At 43.0% G+C, this 20636-nt stretch overlaps 3 protein-coding genes across 9 annotated transcripts in view; 1 reads left to right on the forward strand and 2 right to left on the reverse strand.

The window, feature by feature from the left end:
* The window catches only part of TATDN1 (TatD DNase domain containing 1), a 38252-nt gene extending 29877 nt beyond the window's left edge, over positions 1-8375 (reverse strand). Inside the window, exon 1 of one of the 3 annotated variants that reach the window (XR_009536560.1) lies at positions 8313-8359. Coding sequence is in view for 1 of the 3 variants with exons in the window: in XM_060128506.1 (XP_059984489.1) it covers positions 8313-8334 (22 nt within the window). In the remaining 2 variants the exon portion in view is untranslated. Of the gene's footprint in view, positions 1-8312 lie in introns of all 3 variants that reach the window. The other 2 variants (XM_060128506.1, XM_060128509.1) reach the window with 2 other exon arrangements.
* Positions 8376-8428: 53 nt separating this feature from the next.
* On the forward strand, positions 8429-16920 carry NDUFB9 (NADH:ubiquinone oxidoreductase subunit B9). The gene is made up of 4 exons (XM_060128434.1): positions 8429-8571; positions 11543-11735; positions 12312-12425; positions 16696-16920. The coding sequence occupies exons 1-4, from the start codon at positions 8471-8473 to the stop codon at positions 16825-16827; spliced, it is 540 nt and encodes a 179-aa protein (XP_059984417.1). The 5' UTR covers positions 8429-8470; the 3' UTR covers positions 16828-16920.
* A 766-nt stretch (positions 16921-17686) lies between these two features.
* The window catches only part of MTSS1 (MTSS I-BAR domain containing 1), a 164255-nt gene continuing 161305 nt past the window's right edge, over positions 17687-20636 (reverse strand). For all 5 annotated transcript variants that reach the window (XM_060128430.1, XM_060128432.1, XM_060128428.1 and 2 more), the window contains one exon: positions 17687-20593. In XM_060128430.1, coding sequence (XP_059984413.1) covers positions 19893-20593 — 701 coding nt within the window. In that variant the 3' untranslated portion in view covers positions 17687-19892. The remainder of the gene's footprint in view (positions 20594-20636) is intronic.

A 20636-nucleotide genomic window follows, 5' to 3' on the forward strand; every position in this document is an offset into this window, starting at 1 on the left:
GAATAACGAGATGTGAAGTCAGCTTGTGATGGCTATGGGCAACAAAAACACCTTCCCTATGTAAAATATACACCCTTTAGCTTTTAGCACTAGGAGAACCTCCAAGTTCATGGTTGGGTAGGACAGTTGCCTACCCACAGACCCCCAAATTATTTCTGCTGAGTTTCAGCTGCTTCTTGGTATATTCTCACTGATTTCTACCAAGCTAGCCCTCCACAAGCTGTGCTGCTTCAACATTAAGCCAGACCTTGAAAGATGAATGGGAATTTGGATAATCCAAGAGATGGTGGGGAGAGTATTCTAGTCATTTGTAACAGCAAGAGAAAGGCACAATGCAAAAAACTTCAAAGATATTTGGGCAACAGCATATATGTCAATAGAGGGTAGGAGATGAATTCACAATTGATACCCTTTATAGGGCTATTAACACACAAATGTTACCGAATACTATAAATACAAGGTAGGGGTTCAGTGGAATGGCCCAAATCACAAGAAATCAGCATCTACTTTCTTTTCAAGTAAGGAAAGGGGCAGACTGAGAAAGGAACCCAGGGAAGGGTGCAGAGGTCTTTCTGCCTGCAATACCCCTTCATACGCTCAGTCTACGGTCACCCGCCACGGATGGGCATTAGGAACACAGAAATGGCCTGTGTCTCTTCTGGCCCATTTTACCCCTTTGTGCAGCAAAGAGATCAGAATTTTTCTAAAGCAATCTTTTGCTAGAAAACAAAGTGAAAAACAAATGAAACAGCAAGCAAATTTAACTAGCAAACTTTATGATACTAATTTTAAAAGCAAATTGAAGATTAACTTGGAGGCTCAGTTTATGAAGCCTTCCCGTGTCCCTGTCTCAACCCTAACAGGAATGGATGCTAAATCGTTCTTCCATGCTCTGAGGCCAATTCCAGGTGATGGATGCTGCTGCTTCTTAGAACCTACCTCTTCCTGACGTGGGTCAGTCTTTGAGGCCCCGAGTCATAGTGTACATCAAAGGTCTATATTCAGCTTTGGACCCAGGTGAGCCTTGGGCTTTACGATATCCTGCACTGGCTCAGCCACTAATTTCTTCCTTTTTACGTAGGAATCTCTTGTGACTTATAGCTCTTGGCCCTTTCCTTTCTGACATGTGGTTTGCCTGAAGTGTATTCCCCAGCCAGTTATTAAAGCTGCTTTCTATCCTCTGATGAATAGGCTGCTTCACCTTAGTCAAGTTTGGTGAAGGGGCTCAGGATGTCACCCCAAAATATGCTGCTTTGCCATATTGGTTATTTTGAGCTGAAGGCACTTAAGAAACAGCAAATGCAGGAAAGGATCCCTAATCTCTCCTTTTCTACCTAAAATAGGTCATAAAATTTCCCATGAGAAAGGTACTCTCCCTGTACCAGGAACAGAAGAACATTCTTATCACCAGAGACTGGGAGTCAAGTGGAAATGGATCTGTACAACCAAACCCAAAATAACTCCTATCTTCCATTAGTTTCCCCATTTTTTCCTAGTCACTGTCCCACAATTTGCATAACTTAAGACCCTTTGTCTTATCACATCCCCACTTGGCCGTTCGGTAAGCTTTCTGGTCTAAAAGCTTCTTTGGGTCTTCATTTTCCTTTTGAAAACTCCCATGTATGTGAAAAAAAAAAAAAGTATGCTTTTCTCCTGTTAATCTGCCTTATGTCAGTTTTATTCTTAGGCCCAGCCACAGAACCTAAGAGGGTAGGAGGAAGTTTTTCCTCCCCTATGCAGGCAAGTAGCTTCTTTTTCTGGACACTGTGATTCACTTCTGTCTCCTCTCTCCTATCCTGGGTGGCCTCTGGGCCTCTCACTCCCCACCCACCGACTCCCCAGAAAACACCAACAGAGTGATTAAGATAATTAACAAGTCAACATAGAGGCGTCAAAGAAAAGTTCAAATTGATCATCAAAAAATATTCAATCTGTGAGCAACTTCCAAGAAATACAATAAAATGGGGAACTGCAGTTTTGAAAGACAATGGGCTTTGGAATCAGAATTCTTGGAATTATGACTCATCAGCTGAATGATTTGGGGGCAAATGAGTAGGCCTCTGAGCCTCAGTTTCCTCACTAATAGGGAGGGTGGGCATAAAATTTCTCCTTCCAGGAGTGAAATGTGGCTCAAATTGGAAAATGAATGTGAAAGTATCTTGCAAATTAAAAGCCTTATAAAATGTAATTATTATTAGTATTATTAGTATTATTACTGGGCACAGTATAAATTCTGTAACATGCGAACAACAAATGGAATTTTAGTCAACATTAGCTATACTGTCATACTACCTTAAGTGGTTAACACTCCCAATCAAGACCTCATTATTAAATAGCCAAATGTAAGTCAGTTTGGTTATGATTCAGGATGCAACCACGAAAATAAACCAGTCAAAATCCTATTTATTTAACTTGTTCGAAATGTTCTGATATATAAGGGACAGTATCTTTTAAATTCAGAAATTCCTATCAGATGTATGCCTACTGTCAGTAAACTAAAAAAATTAAATCCTGTACAAACATCAACTTCTAGCTTGAAAAACTAAGTACATGAGAGGTAAGGGTGACAGAGCATGACAGGAAGAAAAAAAGGCAAAGCAGAAAATCACTAACTCTGATTGGGGGGGGGAATACTGAGGGATTCATACATTTAGTGGCATGCCATCTTATAAGGATAAGCAATGTTTCTTTTCCATTAATTTTCTCCTTAATTAGCTGGCTTTAAAAGCATTACTGCATTACTGCTAAAAACTGTTGCCAGTATTAGTTTTATTTTTCAAAACAATAAAAAAGTGGAAAACTGTTTGTAACCAAAAGAAAAATACATCTCCAAACTGATGCCTCACTGGTCTCAATGAACCATGTCATACCACTGTCACCATGATCTAGGGATACAAAGGGACAGCAAGTAGAGAATTTACGATTGTTTTAGCCTTTAGATATAACTTCAAGTTTACAGGAAATAAAAGCGATTAGAGAACAAGCTAACCACCACTACATGGCAGACCAAGTTGCTTCTGCAAGGCAGTGCCATGAAGAAATGCGCTAGATCAAGGGGTTGGCAAGCTACGGCCTGCGTGCCATTGTCTATTTTTGTTTGCCCCTAAGGTAAGAATCATTTAAAAGTTGAAAAAAAAAAGTCAAAAGAAGAATAGCTCTTATGACATGTAAAAATTATAAGAAACTAAGGTTTCACAGTGTTCACAAAGTTTTATTGGAACATGGCCACACCCATTTGTTTATATAGTATCTATCTATGGCTGTTTTTGAGTGACAGGTCAGAGTTGAGTAGTTGCAACAGATGTATGGCCTGCAAAATAAAAAATATATACCATATGACCCTTTAAGGGAAAGCTGGCCAATTTCTGTGCTAGATTCAAAATCTGAAGGACACTCAAATACATGGCTCCAGATTGGATATTGTTTTGGACAAGACCACCTTGTAAAAGAGGCTCCAGAGAGATCCTTTGCCCCTTCTTCCATGTGAGGACACAGTAAGAGGGCACCAGCCACGAACCAGGAAGAGGGTCCTCACCAGAATGTAATCATGCCAGCACTCTGATCTTAGATTTCCCAGCCTCCAGAACTGTGAGAAGTAAATTTCTGTTGTTTATAAGCTACCCAGTCTGTGCTATTTTGTTACAACAGCTCAAAACAGACTAAGACAATCTATGGCATCACCTTCTCTCTCAATCTGTATATACCAAGTAGGTGGATTTTATCTCCTAAGCTCTCAATCCGTGCACTTTTTTCCATCTCCACTACCACCATAACACCTGAAGCAACCAACTCCAGCTTGGATGCTACTCTGACCCCCTTTCATTCTGTTCTCCACCTGACTGAAGGTTTCTTTTCATTCATAAATCAGATCATGGTACTCTTACCTGTCACTCCTGATACACCCTTAACATGGTAGGATCTTAGCTCTGCAAACCTCTAGCTGATTCTGTACAATTCTCCCTCCTCCCTCAACCCCTTCCCCATTTCTCTCTGCTCCAGACCCGCTGGTCTTCTTTCAGTTTCTCAAAAGTGCTATGCACCCTCCTGCCACAGAATGTTTGCACAGGCTGTTGTATTTGGAACCTTCCCCCTGCCTTCCTTTGCCTACTTAACTCTTAATCTTTCAGAGCTCAGTCCAAGTGACACTTCCTCAAGGAAGCCTTTTTAGACCTCCCAGTCTAAGTTCTGTTCCTCATCAAATGCCCAGAGAACCATATTCCTTTTCTTCAGTGCCCTCTTCTCTGTCACTGTGGTAAAGTCATTAGTGCACTTAAGAGGCTGTCTCCACCACTAGACTGTAACCTAGTTTCTACCCACCACTGAGTCCTAGAATTTAGTACATCAGGTGGCACACAGCAGAGATTCAGTAAATATTTGTAGAATGAATGAATGAATGAATGACCAGGTTGCTCAAGGGAATCCAAGACAGGGAATAGAAAATAAGGTCCAGTCCCTAGCGAGATGGGATTTGTAAGAGATGGCCAGCAGCCCCAATCAGCCTGCTTCTAGGGACACAGGGCAGGATCAGAATCCTGTTAAAATAACACAACTACTGATAAATCTTAGATACCTAACAGCCCCCAGCTGGTTGGCCCCAAGGGGTAGTTGCTACTAATTACTGCCAGCTGCTCACTGGCTCATTTGGTGGGAGGGAGTGCAGAGGCTACTAGATAGGAATCACCTTAAACCTATGCTTCTCAAACGAGGGGTATTCCAGAGTATGTAACACCCTGAGATTCCCTGGAGTATCAATTTTACTTTGGAAGATTTAGGAGATAAAATACCTTTTAATTTTAAAAGGGCACTATGTTATTTCAAAGTTAAACACAGGACATCCAAAGAAATGTTGTAAATGCATCCAGATTTACACATCACTGCTGCCACCCCATCACCCCTGGTGATGTCCTTAAGTGACCTTTGGTGGGTGAGTTTCAGAGCATGAACCAGCCAGCATTGAAAAGAGAGCTTCCACTCCATCCCAAGTTCTATCAGTTTGCAATGATTAAGCATAGATTCTTATTGCTTTCAGACTGAGGATATAGTCATCTGTGGTATGATACTCAATGTCACAGAAATTAGTCTCAAGTATAACCGAGGACACAATGTTGAAGTGTCCTCTAGGAAGGAGCAATGTTTCCCATAAAACACAAATACATCTGCTTCCCGCCCTCCTTCCCCACATTAGAAACACTGGTTGTAGTTGTAAGGGGCAGCCATTGGTTACGTAATTTGAGAAGGGGGAAATTTAGGATTACAACCTGGTGATAGTCAGCTGTCCTAAATCAAAATCTAAGGCTGCTCTTATAACACTGGTTTTTCTATTACTATTATTAAATTTAAAAATTTTTGGCTGTGCCAGGCGTCTTGTGGGATTTCAGTTGCCCGATCAGGGACTGAACCCGGGCAATAGCAATAAAATCCCCGAATTGCAACCACTAGACCACCAGGGAACTTCCTCCACTGGTTTAATTCTTCATGCAACTGTTCCATGTAAAGCTTGTTCATGGACCAATTGTCCATGGGCCTAATATGTTGTTTTCCAAAGTACTGCTCATGACTATTTTGGGCAGAGATTTGAGTAGTGGGTCATAGGCAGAACTTCTTAAATGGCATGGAATAAATATTAACTATCAGTAAGTCACAAAACAAAGATAGAATGTATAGTATGATTCCATTTTTGTTGTAAAAAACACATCGAATATGTTTGCATATTTTTATGATTCTGTATAAATTTTAAAATAGGGGAAGGATATAAACTTTAGACACCGGTTACCTCAGGAGAGTGGAAATGAAGGAGAGCATACAAAAAAAAAATTGTTCCAATTAAGCCCACCTTCTTTAAGAAGTCTTTTCTAGCTTATCTGGTTGAGATTCCTTTATAAATTTTCTTACAAACTTAGTACTAAAATAACACATCTTGTTTTACCCACTCATTCATACTTCCATTGAACAGTCACTGTACTAAGCCCCTGGGAAACAAAGATAAATACCACCAAGTACCTGCCTTAAAAGAGTGTGGTCTAGTGGGAAAGGCACATACATATCTTAATTATAAAATAACGGGGTGAAGTAAAGGGTAGAGTTATGTAGTCTTAAAGAACAGGTAAAAATCAAACAGGCAAGAGGAGATTAGAGGCAGAGGGGACATTACGACCCCAAACTGCCACTCTAAAACCTTATCATAGGCAAGAAACAGCACCTCCAAGTGTTTATAGAGCATAAAAAGGATGAGGCCGGAAAAGCGGGCAGGACCACACCACAGAAAGCTCTGTATGCTATGTTAAGGCACTTCAACTGTCCTGAGGACAGTGACTGAAAGATTTGAAGCACAAGAAAAATGTAGCTGACTTGGTTTTTATAAAGACCACTCTGGAGGCTACACAGAGCATGGATTTAAGGAGACAAAACCTGAGGCAGGGATTTAGTTTTTTTATTACAATACAAACACAAACCTTTAAAAGAAAAAAATAATTGTCTTTTGTGAGGTGTTTCATGGCTCTTACCCCATCTCCCCCATCAATTATATCACAGATTGCAATAAACAGGCTGAGAGACACCACACCTGGATAGTGTCTAAACCTCTGATGACCTTCCCATCCCCCAACCCCACCCCAGGCTCTCCCACAGCATTTTTAAAAACCTCTTTTGTGGCACTTTAACAATGTGCTACTTAAACATTCTCCCCTGCATTTGCTTTGACTGTACATACCTCTCCAGTCTGAAAACTAACTGCACCACTAGATTCTTTATAATTCCACATACTTAGTACAATGTCTCTGTAAAAAATACTGCCTAAAGTAACTGTTCTAAGTTTATAATCCTAAGCTCTCTCCTGAGTGCCAGGCATTTCCAATTGCCCAGTAAATGTCTCCACCTGGATGTTCTGTAAGAATCTCAAATTTAACCTAATCCAAATAGATCTCGTTACATCTCCCACCCACTGCCAAACTACCCATGCTTCCATTTCATGTTTAGGTAGGTATTTATCCCAACACCGAGTCATCTCTGACTGTTCACTCTTCCTTACCTGCTATAAACACTCAGCTGCTAAATGCTGCATATGTACCTCTCTTCCATTTCTCTCTCCCTTTTCCAGTGCCCTTGTTCAAGCTCTGAAATGCTTCCCTGTCTGTCCCTATGACCCACCAAACCTACACAACAGCTGTCTACCTTACTAAAGCAGAGACGTGATCACTGTCGTTTTCCACCTTCAGGTAGCTGGAAACTTCACAAAGATAAGGATCATGCCCAGCTTCACCCACTGCTGTATGCCATAGCTCAAGGCTCCCAATATGTAACTGGCATTCAATGATTTACTTAATGAATGCTCCTTGTCAAAAGCCTTCAGTGAAGCTCTACTCTATACACAGAAAATTAAACTCAGCAACACATTCGAGTTCCAAGTCACCCTTCCAATCCTAGCTCTTACAACCTCCCCCAGGCTTTCCTAAGTCTGGTACTAAATATGCTTATTCCTTTAGTTTCTGTCTAATTTCCCATCTCTTGTTCTACCGATGCCAAATAGATTACTGTACTTGCCAAGTATAAAACTTGTTTCTCTTCCCACTGTGTGTGTCCTCCAGTTCCCCCACCAGATGGTGATGCCAGCAGAGCAGGGGCCGTGTCTGTGTTCCTAGGCCAGTGCCTGGCCCACCAGAGGCGCCCAGTTACTGTGATATGAATTACTGAGTCAACGAGTCCCTCGAAGCCATCTTCCTCTCCGCCAAAGAAACGGGAAACCGCGGGGAGGTGCAAGTGGGATGGAGAAGAACATAGTGACAGGCCTTTCGTTTGCTTTTTAGTTGTTTTATTTCCTTTTTTTTTATTGAACACAACACATATGTTGGAAAAAGCATAAACCGTAACTGCGCAGCTCGTGAATTTTCACAAAGCAGCACACCCGTGAAGCCAGCACCCATACTGAGATCCAGAACATTACCGACACCCAGAGGCCTCCCCTCACCCTCCTCCACAGAGTGCACTTTCAACCCTCAAAAAGCCGGACAGCGGGCTTCCCTGGTGGCGCAGTGGTTGAGAGTCCGCCTGCCTTTGCAGGGGACAAGGGTTCGTGCCCCGGTCCGGGAAGATCCCACATGCCGCGGAGCGGCTGGGCCCGTGAGCCATGGCCGCTGAGTCTCCACGTCCGGAGCCTGTGCTCCGCAACGGGAGAGGCCACAACAGTGAGAGGCCCGCGTACCGCAAAAAAAAAAAAAAAAAAAAAAAGCCGGAGAGCTCACGTCCTGGGCCCTGGGGCCGCGGTGCGCGAGGCCCGGGAACCGAAAGAAAGGCCCCAAACCCGGGAAAAGTCTTACCTACGAATTTGAAGCGACTCATGACTGCGGCCCCAGCTCCTCCCTGGCGGAAGCGGAAGCGGCCGTCCGTCGCCCCGCCCGCCGGAAGCCCCGCCCCCTCGCCGCCGGCGTCCGGCTTCCCGGCATACCCCGCGGCCGCTGAAGGTGAAGTGGTAGTCATGGCTCTCTCGGTGCCGGCTGCCTACCTGACCCACCAGCAGAAGGTGCTGCGGCTTTATAAGCGGGCGCTGCGCCACCTGGAGTCGTGGTGCATCCACAGGTGGGCGAGGGGGACCCAGGGCGCGGGGAGGTGACCCCGGGGACCGCCACAGAGGCTGAGAGGCTCTGGGGACCGAGCGGCTCAAGGACTTCTGGGACGGGGTGGGAAGGCGGCCCCTTGCCCCGTGGAGCCCTCCCCTAGACCCGGGTTCGAATGCAGGTTTCGGCCTCCACATCTGGGACACTTTGAAGACTTGTTTATCTGGCCCGGGCCTCAGTTTTCTAATCAGGAAAACGGACGCGGGACCCAGCGCAGAGGGTTGCATGACGATTAAGAGAAAGGAAGTGCCAAACATGGAAATGGTCATGCCTCCAGCGCTCACTAAATAATAGCTTCCTTCGTGACTTTCTCGTTTCTGGTACTGGCAGTAATCATAAATGCGTTATTTTCTTTAGTTCTCACAACTCTGGGTGTTAGGGATTATTTAGCCTTATTTTATAGATGAGAAAATAAGAGGCTAAAATAAGAGGCAAGAGACTGACTTGCTCAAGGCCCAGCAGCTGGTTAAGTGGCCGAGCCAGGATTACAACTCAGGTGTCTTAACTCCAAAACATCATCATCACCCCTCCCATCAGCTTTTCTCTTTTTAGCTTCATTCAGTCCTTTTCATTAGCGTCACATCCCACCGAATTCTTTACCTCCCACATAATTCTCTACTTCTTTCCTCCGTCTGTCCGTCTGGGACTAGTCTTAGAACACAGTCTTAAAACATATAGGTTTTCGTGATCTAGATGCAATGCATGGTGGGGTGACAACCCAAGATGTATGAATGCCAGGCCTCCGTGCCCTTAGCAGAATCCTAAAACCTAGTGTCAGGAGAAGGGCTTCTGAGAAAAACCTCTAAACAATGGGAAACTGAGTACATCTGGAAGAGTTGTGGAGAGGATCCTGGAAGCCCAGATTGTATATTTGGGATTATTGTAAAGTCATTGATCTACTTCTCTTTACTAGGCAGGAAGATGGCCAGGTTCAAGGCTGTAGTGTTAGTTACTTCCCTAATTCTTTTATTCATCTGAAAATTTGCAATTCAGGTTCTGTGGTGGTTGACAAAAGTTAATAAGGCTTCTTTCTCAGCTGTAGCAATTTATGGATTAATGAGGAAGATGGACATATAACCAACAGATAACATACACAATTATCTTTCATAAAGATGAAGGAAGTCAAGCCATCAGGCATTCAGGTATTGTTGAACTACATCTGAGAATATTAATATTGGAGGAAAGGATAAAAGTAGTTACTGTGATAACACTGACTCGTCATTTCTTTAAATCTCACTGACATCTTTTCTCAGTACTTGCCTGATTTTTTTCCTTCCATTTGCCCTCATAGTGCTATTTGTTCTGTGTGGGTCCATCCTAGGCCCTTGGTCATTGCTGTGTATACTTTGGGCAGCCTCATCTAACGCTGGGACTTGAGTTACCACCTATGCTCACTTGTCTGTAGAGCTGTATTTCCAGCTGTTTGCTAGATTACCTACAGTTCTCTAAAACTGAACGTATTTTTCTTTTCACTACCTCATTTTGATTCTCTTCCCAAATTCCCTGCCTCAGCCAATGGCATTACTAGTAATACAGTCACTCAGCTTTAAGTCTTAGCATTATTTTCAAGTACTCCCTACTTACCCCTCTGCCAACAACATACATACTTGTATGCTGTTGGACACTGATTTTTGTAAATTCTCTCCCCAGTGTAATAATGTTCGTAGCTTACGTTGGGCACCAAGGATGTACCAAGCACTGTTTGAAGTGTGCTGATATGTTTTAGCTTATCCAATCTTTAGGACAACCCTAAGATATAGATACTGTTATTAACTCTTTTATGGAGGAGGAACCCATGGCCTAAAGACTTTAAATAATTTACCCTAGGTTACACAGCTAGGAACTGCAGAGCTGAAACAGTCTTAAGCTATCTGACTCCATAGCCTGCTCTTGTAACTTTGTAGTCTAAATGTTTTTCTCTTGTCACCATCCATCACTGTTGCCTGCTTCAAGCCCTTGTCATCTGTGGCCTGGATTATCAAAGCCCCATTACTACTGAGCCATAAAAAAGAATGAAATAATGCCACTTGCAGCAACATGGATGGACCTAGAGATTATATATTAAGTGAAGTAAGTCAAATGGAAAGATAAATATCACTTATATGTGGAATCTAAAATAAGGTACAAATGAACTTAATTACAAAACAGAAACAGACTCACAGACAAAGAAAAATTTATGGTTACCAAAGGGGAAATTGGGGAGAGGGATTAATTAGGAGTTTGGGATTAGCAGATACAGACTACTGTATATAAACTAAACAACAGGGTCCTACTGTATAGCACAGGGAACAATTATTTAATATCTTGTGATAAACTATAATGAAAAAGTATATATATCTATGTATAACGGAATCACTTTGCTGTACACCAGAAACTAACACAACATTGTAAATCAACTACAATAAAAAATAAAAAAAAATTTTAAAGGCCCGTAAATGATCTCTGCCCATGGTTTCTTCTAGAACCTGACCGAAACTTGCCTAAGGTCAGGCAGCTAGTGTCAGAGTCAGAATTGAAACCCAGGTCTGTCTGATTTGAGCAACACTCTTTGCACTATGTATCAGTAATACGTGCCTTCTACATCTTCGTGTCTCCAGAGTTTAGCACAGTGCCTAGCACAAGGTAGGAGGAAATGCAGTAAGTTGTCATTGAATGAATGTTGAATGAGCCTACAGAGGCGATAGAGGAGACAGGGGAAAGGGGTTAGGTTGTATTTATCAGTAATACAGTAGCTTTTTGTTGCTGGTGTTTGGGGTCTGTCAGGGAAGCCGTCGTAATGATGTGGCTGCTCCATTGACAGGGTCCAGGGAGGGGCTGGGAAGTCACGCTACTCACCTGAAAGGTGTTAGTGGAAGTACTGCCTCTTGTCAGACAGTAATACTGCCTAATTGAGTAGATACCATTTCTAATCTCCAAAATCATTTTGGTTTAAGGGACAAGTACCGGTACTTTGCTTGTTTGATGAGAGCTCGGTTTGATGAACATAAGGATGAAAAGGACATGGTGAAGGCCACCCAGCTGCTGAGGGAGGCAGAGGAAGAGTTCTGGCACTGTCAGCATCCTCAGCCATACATCTTCCCTGAGTCTCCTGGGGGTACCTCCTATGAGAGATACGAGTGTTACAAGGTAGGTGAGGACCACAGGTGTCTCAAATCCCGAACCTCAGCCTTGGAAACCACTTGCCCTTTTAGGGGCAGCTAGGACATTTCTTTCCTGACAGTTACACTTTTTTTTTTCAGTGTCAGTTTTCTCTCTCCCAGATGCCATCACGACTTTTCTTTCCCAATTCAGTGCCAAGGTCTTGCAGTAAACTTTCCGGCAAAGCAAAGTGCTAAAGGAATTGGTAAATAACTCATTTTTGGACCTTAAAGTTAACCAATTTCAATTGGTGCTTAGTATTCTAAGTGATATTTCCAAATAACATACAGCCACGTTGGATCTTTAGAGAACTCAGGTAGGGGAGGAATGATGCCAGTTCTCTTTGGACTGACCTTGCTGTTTTTCATCCCTAGGCTGTTTCACTCTAAGGCATTCTCCTTTGTCTCGGTCCTCTGCTGTTTTGCTTAGTGTCAGAAACAGTCTGATACTTGGAATGGTTATAAAAATGCACCTTGATTTTTGTCTTCTGTCTCTTGAGCAGGCCCTACCCTTGACATGTAAATGTGTCCTGTGGAATGACACCGTGATTTCCTCTCCTGACAGGTTCCCGAGTGGTGCTTAGATAACTGGCATCCTTCCGAGAAGGCAATGTATCCTGATTACTTTGCCAAGAGAGAGCAGTGGAAGAAACTGCGGAGAGAAAGCTGGGAGCGAGAGGTGAGTCTTGCCTGTGTTTTACCATGTAGTTTGGCCCACATGGTCAACACCTGGAAGGAGCTGAGGTTTGGTTCCCCACGTGCAGAGGTCCAGATTCCAGCTCCGACAGTTACTCTGGCCCCTTGCCTCTCAGATGTACTTTCTCTTTCAAGTGTGTTAAATGTAACATTTACAGCCATCTTAGAAATAGGTTAAAATGTGTTCCCTGGTCTTCTGGCTTTTCTGTTCTCTGATTTTGCTTCTTCCCTCCTTCCGCTCCATAGTCCTCTGCCTGACCTTGCTCTGCCCTACAGTCCCTTAACCTTCTCCACCAGCACCTTGGGTATTTTTCCACTCATGATGTCTGATTTATATTTTAAAAAAGTCAATCTTGCTGTAGTGTGAAAAATATATTGGAGAGGGCAAGTGGAGAATTGGCGAGACCAGTTTGGGGTTATTGCAGTAGATTAGTCCAAGGATTATGGCAACTAGCACTAGGGTGGATGCAGTGGATATGGAAGGAAGTAAATTCAGGATATTGTCTGCAGGGATGTGAAGAGGGATTGGATGGGGGGTGGGGGTGGTGGGTAGTGAAGGACAGGGAAGAATCAAGAATGATTTCCAGGTTTTAAACTTCAACATCTGGAGGATAGTTGTGGTGTTTATTGAGATAAGGAAGAGGGGAAAAAACAGATATCAAAGGGACAATCAAGTGTTCAGTTTTAAATGTTAAATTTACGAATGTTAAATTTGAGAATCCTGTGAGACATCAGGTGCAGGTGTCAGAGGGTGACTTTGGATGTACGAATCTGGAACTCAACTCAAAGGAGAGATTTGAGCTCAAAATAGAAATGTGGGAGTTATCAGTTGTTTTAAAAGCCACAGAATGAGGGTCTCTTCTGGGTGCCCTCTCCCCCATAAAGGAAGTGGAGGGAAAGCCACAGAAATGTTTGAGAGCCTTAGATCCAAGAGAAAGTGTTTCAGGAATGGCCGGGGGATTTCCCTGTCAGCCCAATGGTTAAGACTCTGCACTTCCACTGCATGGGACATGGGTTCGATCCCTGGTGGGGGAACTAAGATCCCACATGCTGTGCCACATGGCCAAAAAAAAAATAAACAAGAATGGCTGGGGCCAAGTCATCTTTGATTTGATGGAATAGAGTACTAGAAATAACATCCAAAGGTTTTGGCTACAGGAAGGGCATTAGTGGCCTTGATTAGAGCCATTTCTATCACACGAAGACTGATCAGAAGGTGAGGAAGAGTAAACAGGAGGGAGTGATGACTCTTGAGAAGATTTCCTGAGAACGAAGAAATGGGGCAGTAACTGGAGGCTGGGGGATTACTTTCTTTTAAGATAAATGATGTGTATATGCTGATTAGATCTGGGGTGAGGGAGAAATTGGTAGTGCTGAAGAGAGGAAAGTTTTTGAGAAGAGGGGTGGGATCCCAAGCATGTGTGGGGGCCTTTGGAAGGAGAAGGGATTCTTCCTCCATTCTAATTGGACAAAAGATGTGTATAAATACATTTGGGTTAGAAGTTTTGATGATGGGGAAATGACAGACTTCGATGTGATGGCTTCTCTTTTTTAAGTGAAGTCAGGAAAAGCCAGGAAGTGGGCAAAGCATGTTTGGAGAATGTGGAAAAGGTGTGATAATTGTGGGCAGAGGATGAGCTTGCTGGAGAATAGTAGTAAGATTGCCATGTGGTGGTGAAGGCCCATGTGAAGTTGAGAATAATTAACATGTTGTGACACCAGTTTGTTCCAGTATTTTTTTTTCTTTTTAGCAATACTGAGCTGTATGGTTGCAGGTTTGAAGGTAGACGGTGTGGTTGTCCACTGTCAAGAGTGACGAGGAACTTATTTGAGAGGGAGTGATTGTCGTGATGGAATCTAGCTGGATAAAGGAGGGAAGTAGACAGAGAGGCTGCTGCAGAAAGAAGGGCAAGTTGGGTGTGAGGACCTGTGAACTGGCAGCATCTGTGAGTTTCAAGAACTATTTTCAAGGGGGCATTTAAGCAAATGAGCTGGAAGGGGACACTGGTTGGATAGTGGGTTACTTAAATTCATGATTTTGTGACCAAGGAGGGCAGTGTTTTCTAAGAAGTATGTCAGCATTTGGGAACTCAAGGCATATTGATTCATGGAGAGCAGCAGATTCATCCTGCAGGTGGTCACTGTGATAACCACTTCTCCCCAAAACATTCCTCCTTTACCAGTTCCGTCTCTTTGACATTATTAAACAGCACATGTGCTTGAGGCTCAGATTAGCCACAATCCAGAGTTGGTTTTTTTGGAGGAAGCTTCAAAAAATCATGGATCTGGAAAGTGGGTGTCTTAGGTCTCCTCCTCTATTAGGACAGTGATGGTCTCGGAGATCGCTGGAAAAGGGGTAGCTGGGCAGTGGGGGCAGAACTGAGCACACTTGTACCTGTGATTTCATGTTATTTCTTGTCCTCATTGCTATTTGGGGGGCTTTTAAATTAACATCCCTAATGTATTCAAATTGAAGCTTCTTAATAGTGCTTTTGGAGACCTCTTAGCTGAGACACAAAAATAAACATTTTTGGGGGGAAGAGGTGGGGGAACCATAACAAGGGGGAATTGGAATGGTAATTGTCAGGGTTTTGCTTAATGAGTAAGAGGTGGGGTAGGAGGGTTTGTTCTCAGCATTGCTGTTTTAAGAATGGGAAAACATTTAAGGAGAACAGCTTTTGTGTCCGAGTTAAAATGTGGGCATAAAGATAATGCAGTTATAGAGTCCCTCCCATCAAGCCTCTTAAGATAGCCTCATCCACCGGAGGGCAGAGAGTAGAAGCAAGAAGAACTACAATCCTGCAGCCTGTGGAACAAAAACCACATTTACAGAAAGATGACAAGATGAAAAGGCAGAGGGCTGTGTACCAGATGAAGGAACAAGATAAAACCCCAGAAAAACAACTAAATGAAGTGGAGATAGGCAACCTTCCAGAAAAAGAATTCAGAATAATGATAGTGAAGATGATCCAGGACCTTGGAAAAACAATGGAGGCAAAGATCGAGAAGATGCAAAAGTGTTTAACAATGACCTAGAAGAATTAAAGAAAAACAGAGATGAACAATACAATAACTGAAATGAAAACTACACTAGAAGGAATCAACAGCAGAATAATGGAGGCAGAAGAACGGATAAGGGACCTGGAAGACAAAATGGTGGGATTCAGTGCTGTGGAACAGAAGAAAGAAAGAAAGAATGAAAAGAAATGAAGACAGCCTAAGAGACCTCTGGGACAACATTAAATGCAACAACATTCGCATTATAGGGGTCCCAGAAGGAGAAGAGAGAGAGAAGGGACCAGAGAAAATATTTGAAGAGATTATAGTCGAAAACTTCCATACATGGAAAAGGAAATAGCCACCCAAGTCCAGGAAGTACAGCGAGTCCCATATAGGATAAACCCAAGGAGAAACATGCCAAGACACATAGTAATCAAATTGGCAAAAATTAAAGACAAAAATTATTGAAACCAGCAAGGGAAAAACGAAAAATAACATACAAGGGAACTCCCATAAGGTTAACAGCTGATTTCTCAGCAGAAACTCTACAAGCCAGAAGGGAGTGGCATGATACACTTAAAGTGATGAAAGGGAAGCACCTACAACCAAGATTACTCTGCCCGGCAAGGCTCTCATTCAGATTCGAAGGAGAAATCAAAAGCTTTACAGACAAACAAAAGCTAAGAGAATTCAGCACCACCAAACCAGCTCTACAACAAATGCTAAAGGAACTTCTGTTAAGTGGGAAACACAAGAGAAGAAAAGGATCTACAAAAACAAACCCCAAACAATTAAGAAAATGGTCATAGGAACATACGTATTGATAATTACCTTAAATGTGAATGGATTAAATGCTCCAACCAAAAGACACAGGCTTGCTGAATGGATACAAAAACAAGGCCCACATATATGCTGTCTACAAGAGATCCACTTCAGACCTAGGGACACATACAGACTGAAAGTGAAGGGATGGGAAAAGATATTCCATGCAAATGGAAATCAAAAGCTGGAGTAGCAATACTCATATCAGATAAAATAGACTTTAAAATAAAGAATGTTACAAGAGACAAGGAAGGACACTACATTAAAAAAAAAGATAATGCCGGTATATACAAACAACACTTTTCAGTAGTGAGGATCAGGGTGTGTCATGTGACACAGTAGAAACAATGCCTACACTTCCCTGTAGCAGAGAGATTGGACAGTCAGTTCAACTCCTTTTCTAATTGTTCCTTCCTTACCCCCCCTTCTAGGTTAAGCAGCTGCAGGAGGAAACCCCGCTTGGTGGTCCCAGAACTGAAGCTTTGCCCCCAGCCCGAAAGGAAGGTGATTTGCCCCCACTGTGGTGGCATGTTGTGACCAGGCCCCGGGAGCAGCCCATGTAGAGAAAGAGAGGAAGATGCCTCACCAGTCACGCTCGCAAGTGAAATAAGTTACAGGACATACACTTGCCCTAATAAAATAACTCCATATGGTTATGACTGACGTGTTCTTCTGAAGAGTAACATGATGCCAGGTGACTGGGCCACTGTCGTTTTCTTAGCAGTTGTGCATATAAAGAAAAGTACCTGAAACGTAGTCAGATGTATTCTGTTCTTCCCCATTAAGTCATATTGATAACACATGCAATCGAGGGAAAACTGCAGCAGAACCAGATACAAGGTTTACTCTGAAGATTTAGTTGAACAAACTTGAGTTGAAGGCTTAAACTAGCTATGGTGACTGGAGGGCATAAGAAGCCAAGAAGAGGCACGCCAGTACTGAGGACATAAGATACCTTTTCTGTTTTCTAGATTCCACTAATGGAATTTTAGCTCTGATTAAAGGACTACTCTAAGAAGCACGCATTCAGCAAATAAGTGTGGAGTTCACGGGGTTCTCAGGAGTGGAGTTTGATGGCATCCAATGTAGATGACACTTTGGTGACACTTATTTTGGAGGCAGTTTTCCAGCTTTGCTCCCTCTGCCGTAGCTTGGATTGTCTGAAGACACAAAGGTAAGGGTAGCAGAACTCTAAATGTTTGAAGTTTCTTTTTTTAAGGGTAAAGCCATTTTTAAAGCTCAACCAAGCCCAGCTAGTTTTAGTTCTTGGTAACTCACTGTTCAGGCAACTAGTGTTCTTAAAATGCACAAAAATGTTGTCAGTTTTCTAACTAAGCTCAATCTGAGTCTTGGTCCATTTTCTAACACTTTACTAAGACCTCCACCTGAATTTTAATAAGACTTGAAATGCAGGGCTTTTTTTTTTCTAGTGGTTCTTTATTTATAATGTAGGCTGAAGCAACTGATACAAGGTAAAAGGGAGACACGTTACACAATTGTTATTTATACAAGTTTAGAACAAAAAACTGCACAGGGAGAGGTCAACTCTCAGTACAAACTAGCAACTAAACCACAATAATTTACCTTTAGAAATGATTTCTTTATTTTTAGCTGTGACACTGCTTTTACAATATGCAAAAACACAAACAGAACTACCCAAGGCGTTTTGTCACATTCTTTCTACATTGAATTTGGCAACATTTTATATTAAATTTATTCAGATTATACTAACGTTTAAAAACTAAACAAGTGAAAAGCTGTACCAAGGTACAGTTACATCCATTTATTTGAAAGGTTTAAAATACCACTTTTATCTATCGTAATTACCTTGCAGTGATTTCTGCTTTTGCAAAAACCATCTCAAGCATCATATGCACAATGCATCAGCTACTTTTAGTCATCAAGATTGGTGGGCTAAACCACAGGCACTACTGTTGCTTATATTCTGTAAATGGAGCTTGTTTTTCAAAGAAAAAAAGCTTAAACAATTTCTAATAATCATGCCTTTGCTTGAAAGCCGTAACATAAAATGTTTTTGAGCAATCACAGCAGTGTTAAATGTTAATATAGAGAACACTGACTATACAGGTACGTTTCTTTCACATCCAGTGCAGTTATGTATTAAAGCAGAAGATTATGTAATTGAAGATTGGAGCCAACAGAGATCTGCAGGACCCACCAGGCTCCTATTCCTTGAGAGGTTCGGTCCCAAACGAGCACTTTCAACTGACCCGAAGGGGCTGGCTTTTTTAAACACCATTGCATTCCTCAAACGTGGTCCCTTTAAATCTACACATCTCTGCTGGCTTTAGGGGATGGGCATTGTAACAAATTTAACTTTCACTTAGAAAAGACAGAAATCCATTCCAAAAAACACTGCCTAGAATACAAAAAAAAGGGACAGTATGGTGGTCAGATTCCCAGTGACAGAAATAAATCCTCCTCTCTCCGATGTTTAGTGTGAAGCCAATTAACTGCCATTATTTAAAAGAAGATAAGAAAAACAAGCCTCCAGACTGGTAAACACATTGGCAAGTTGCCAGACTCCAAGCTGGTTACCCTTGTTAAATCCGCTCCAGTTTTTCCAAAATATTTGGGCTTTTCAACGCGCCCAGCCTGCTAGGCACAGTTAAGTAAAAGGCATTTGCTATATCTAAGAATTCCCTGCTATCAATCATTTTTAAATGTTTTCACATTTTTAAAACTGCCTTACCCTTCTGGATGTGTTTGGATTCAGTGAAAGTGGGTATAACTAACAGACAGGTAACTGAAGTGGGGGGTTCTATGTCTACCCGGTGGCGGCAGCATGCACGGGACTGGAGGTGGGTGCTGTGTGCAGTCAGGAGCGATCGTGGGATAAAGGAAGTCCTTAAACACCCTGCAGAAACAAACACTGCAACCCAGTGTGGCTTATTCGGATGCATTTACCATGAAGCTACTAGAAATTCAACCTACGAGGCTACTGTTAAATGTAACAGGATCGGCTGTGTTGACAGTGTGCCCCTCCCGCGACCCTCCCCCCAGTCCCAACACAGCCTCTACCATTTCCAGAGTTCCCTCACTCCTAATGTTGCGCATCAGCTGACTCCCGCTTTCCTCATTCCGAATGTAGTATACTTGAATAAGGATTTTTACCCCTTACCCATTTTGTTTGTACATTACACTAACTTGAATTTGTGTCTAAGCCGGACTACTACAATGCATCTACAAAAGCTTGCAGGAAAGAAAAGAAAAGAAAAAAAGCTAAGTATAGTTATCCTTTTTTCTGAAATTACTACTTCGTGGTTCCCCTGCCCGACCTACCCCCTTATTATGCATTTAAAATTTTACAAAGACTTGTAAAAAATGGAATTTGGCACCTTCAGAAAAATCAAAAGGGAAACTTAAGATTAAAATGTGCAGAAAGAAAACTCAATATTTACAAATTAAAAGATCAAGGTTATGTCAGTTACATATGTTGCTTTTAATTCTTATCTAAAGGTGTCGAGTACTTTCAAAAGAGCTGTGTTCTGAGTTGCCTACAAAATCTTTTGTTTGATTACAGATTGGAATGGATCAAGACAAACTAGGTCTATTAATTAGACAGTTCGTTCCCCACTGGCAGCATTTCTTGTGAGCCTAAGAGAGCCTAAGTGAAGCGCGGGGCTGAGCGGTCGTTTGTCGTGGTCTTCTTCAGTTTCACGCCCCTGCGGATGGCGTTCAGCATGTCTTCTCCTTGCGGGGCATCCCTTGGGCTCAGGTCTGCAGGGTCACTCTCTGGAATCTGGCCTGGGGAGGCAGTGGCACTTGGGGGATCCCTTTCCTGGTCTTCGGCCTCGCTTTCTGGAATTGCTTGTCTGTGCTCCTCGGGGATGCTCGGCTTCGGGCCTGGAAGAGGAGGGTTGACGGAGGCTTGGCCGCTCCACATTGAGGAGGGCATGCTGGTGCCACCCTGGGGGCCCTCACCCATGGACGGCGACTCGGGGCTGTGCTCACCCCGCTCCTCGGGCCCATCTGGAGGGGCTGACAACACCCCAGGGAGGTCTGGGACGGTAGGGGTCTTGACAGGGATCACAGGTGTTTTGATGGGGATGGGACCAGCTCCTATGGTCCCCCGGCGGACAGAAGGCTTGGTAGAAGGGGTCCGTCGGATGGTTGCAACCCCTGGGGTGACCATAGCAGGTCCGAGGGTGGTGGGGAGGCCAGCAGTTGAGGCTGGGCGCTTCGCTTGGAACATCCGTCGGTAGGACTGGCTGATGTCGCTGTTTCTCGGAATGGTGGAGGATTTGTCGAACTCCTGCTGATCTGCCTCCTGGTCACCACTTACAGAGAAATAATCGTAATCTGAAACTGATCATAGGATCCGATTAGAAATCGCCGAGGCAGTGGCTGT

The sequence above is a fragment of the Lagenorhynchus albirostris genome, chromosome 17 (genome assembly GCF_949774975.1).
Source record: "Lagenorhynchus albirostris chromosome 17, mLagAlb1.1, whole genome shotgun sequence".
Lineage (NCBI taxonomy): Eukaryota > Metazoa > Chordata > Mammalia > Artiodactyla > Delphinidae > Lagenorhynchus > Lagenorhynchus albirostris.

Excerpts from the sequence above, each read along its gene's own strand:
- NDUFB9 (XM_060128434.1), top strand. The coding sequence starts at position 8,471 with ATGGCTCTCTCGGTGCCGGCTGCCTACCTGACCCACCAGCAGAAGGTG. Across the intron at positions 8,572-11,542 it reads GAGTCGTGGTGCATCCACAG|GGACAAGTACCGGTACTTTG; the intron begins GTGGGCGAGGGG and ends TTTTGGTTTAAG. Across the intron at positions 11,736-12,311 it reads AGAGATACGAGTGTTACAAG|GTTCCCGAGTGGTGCTTAGA; the intron begins GTAGGTGAGGAC and ends CTCTCCTGACAG.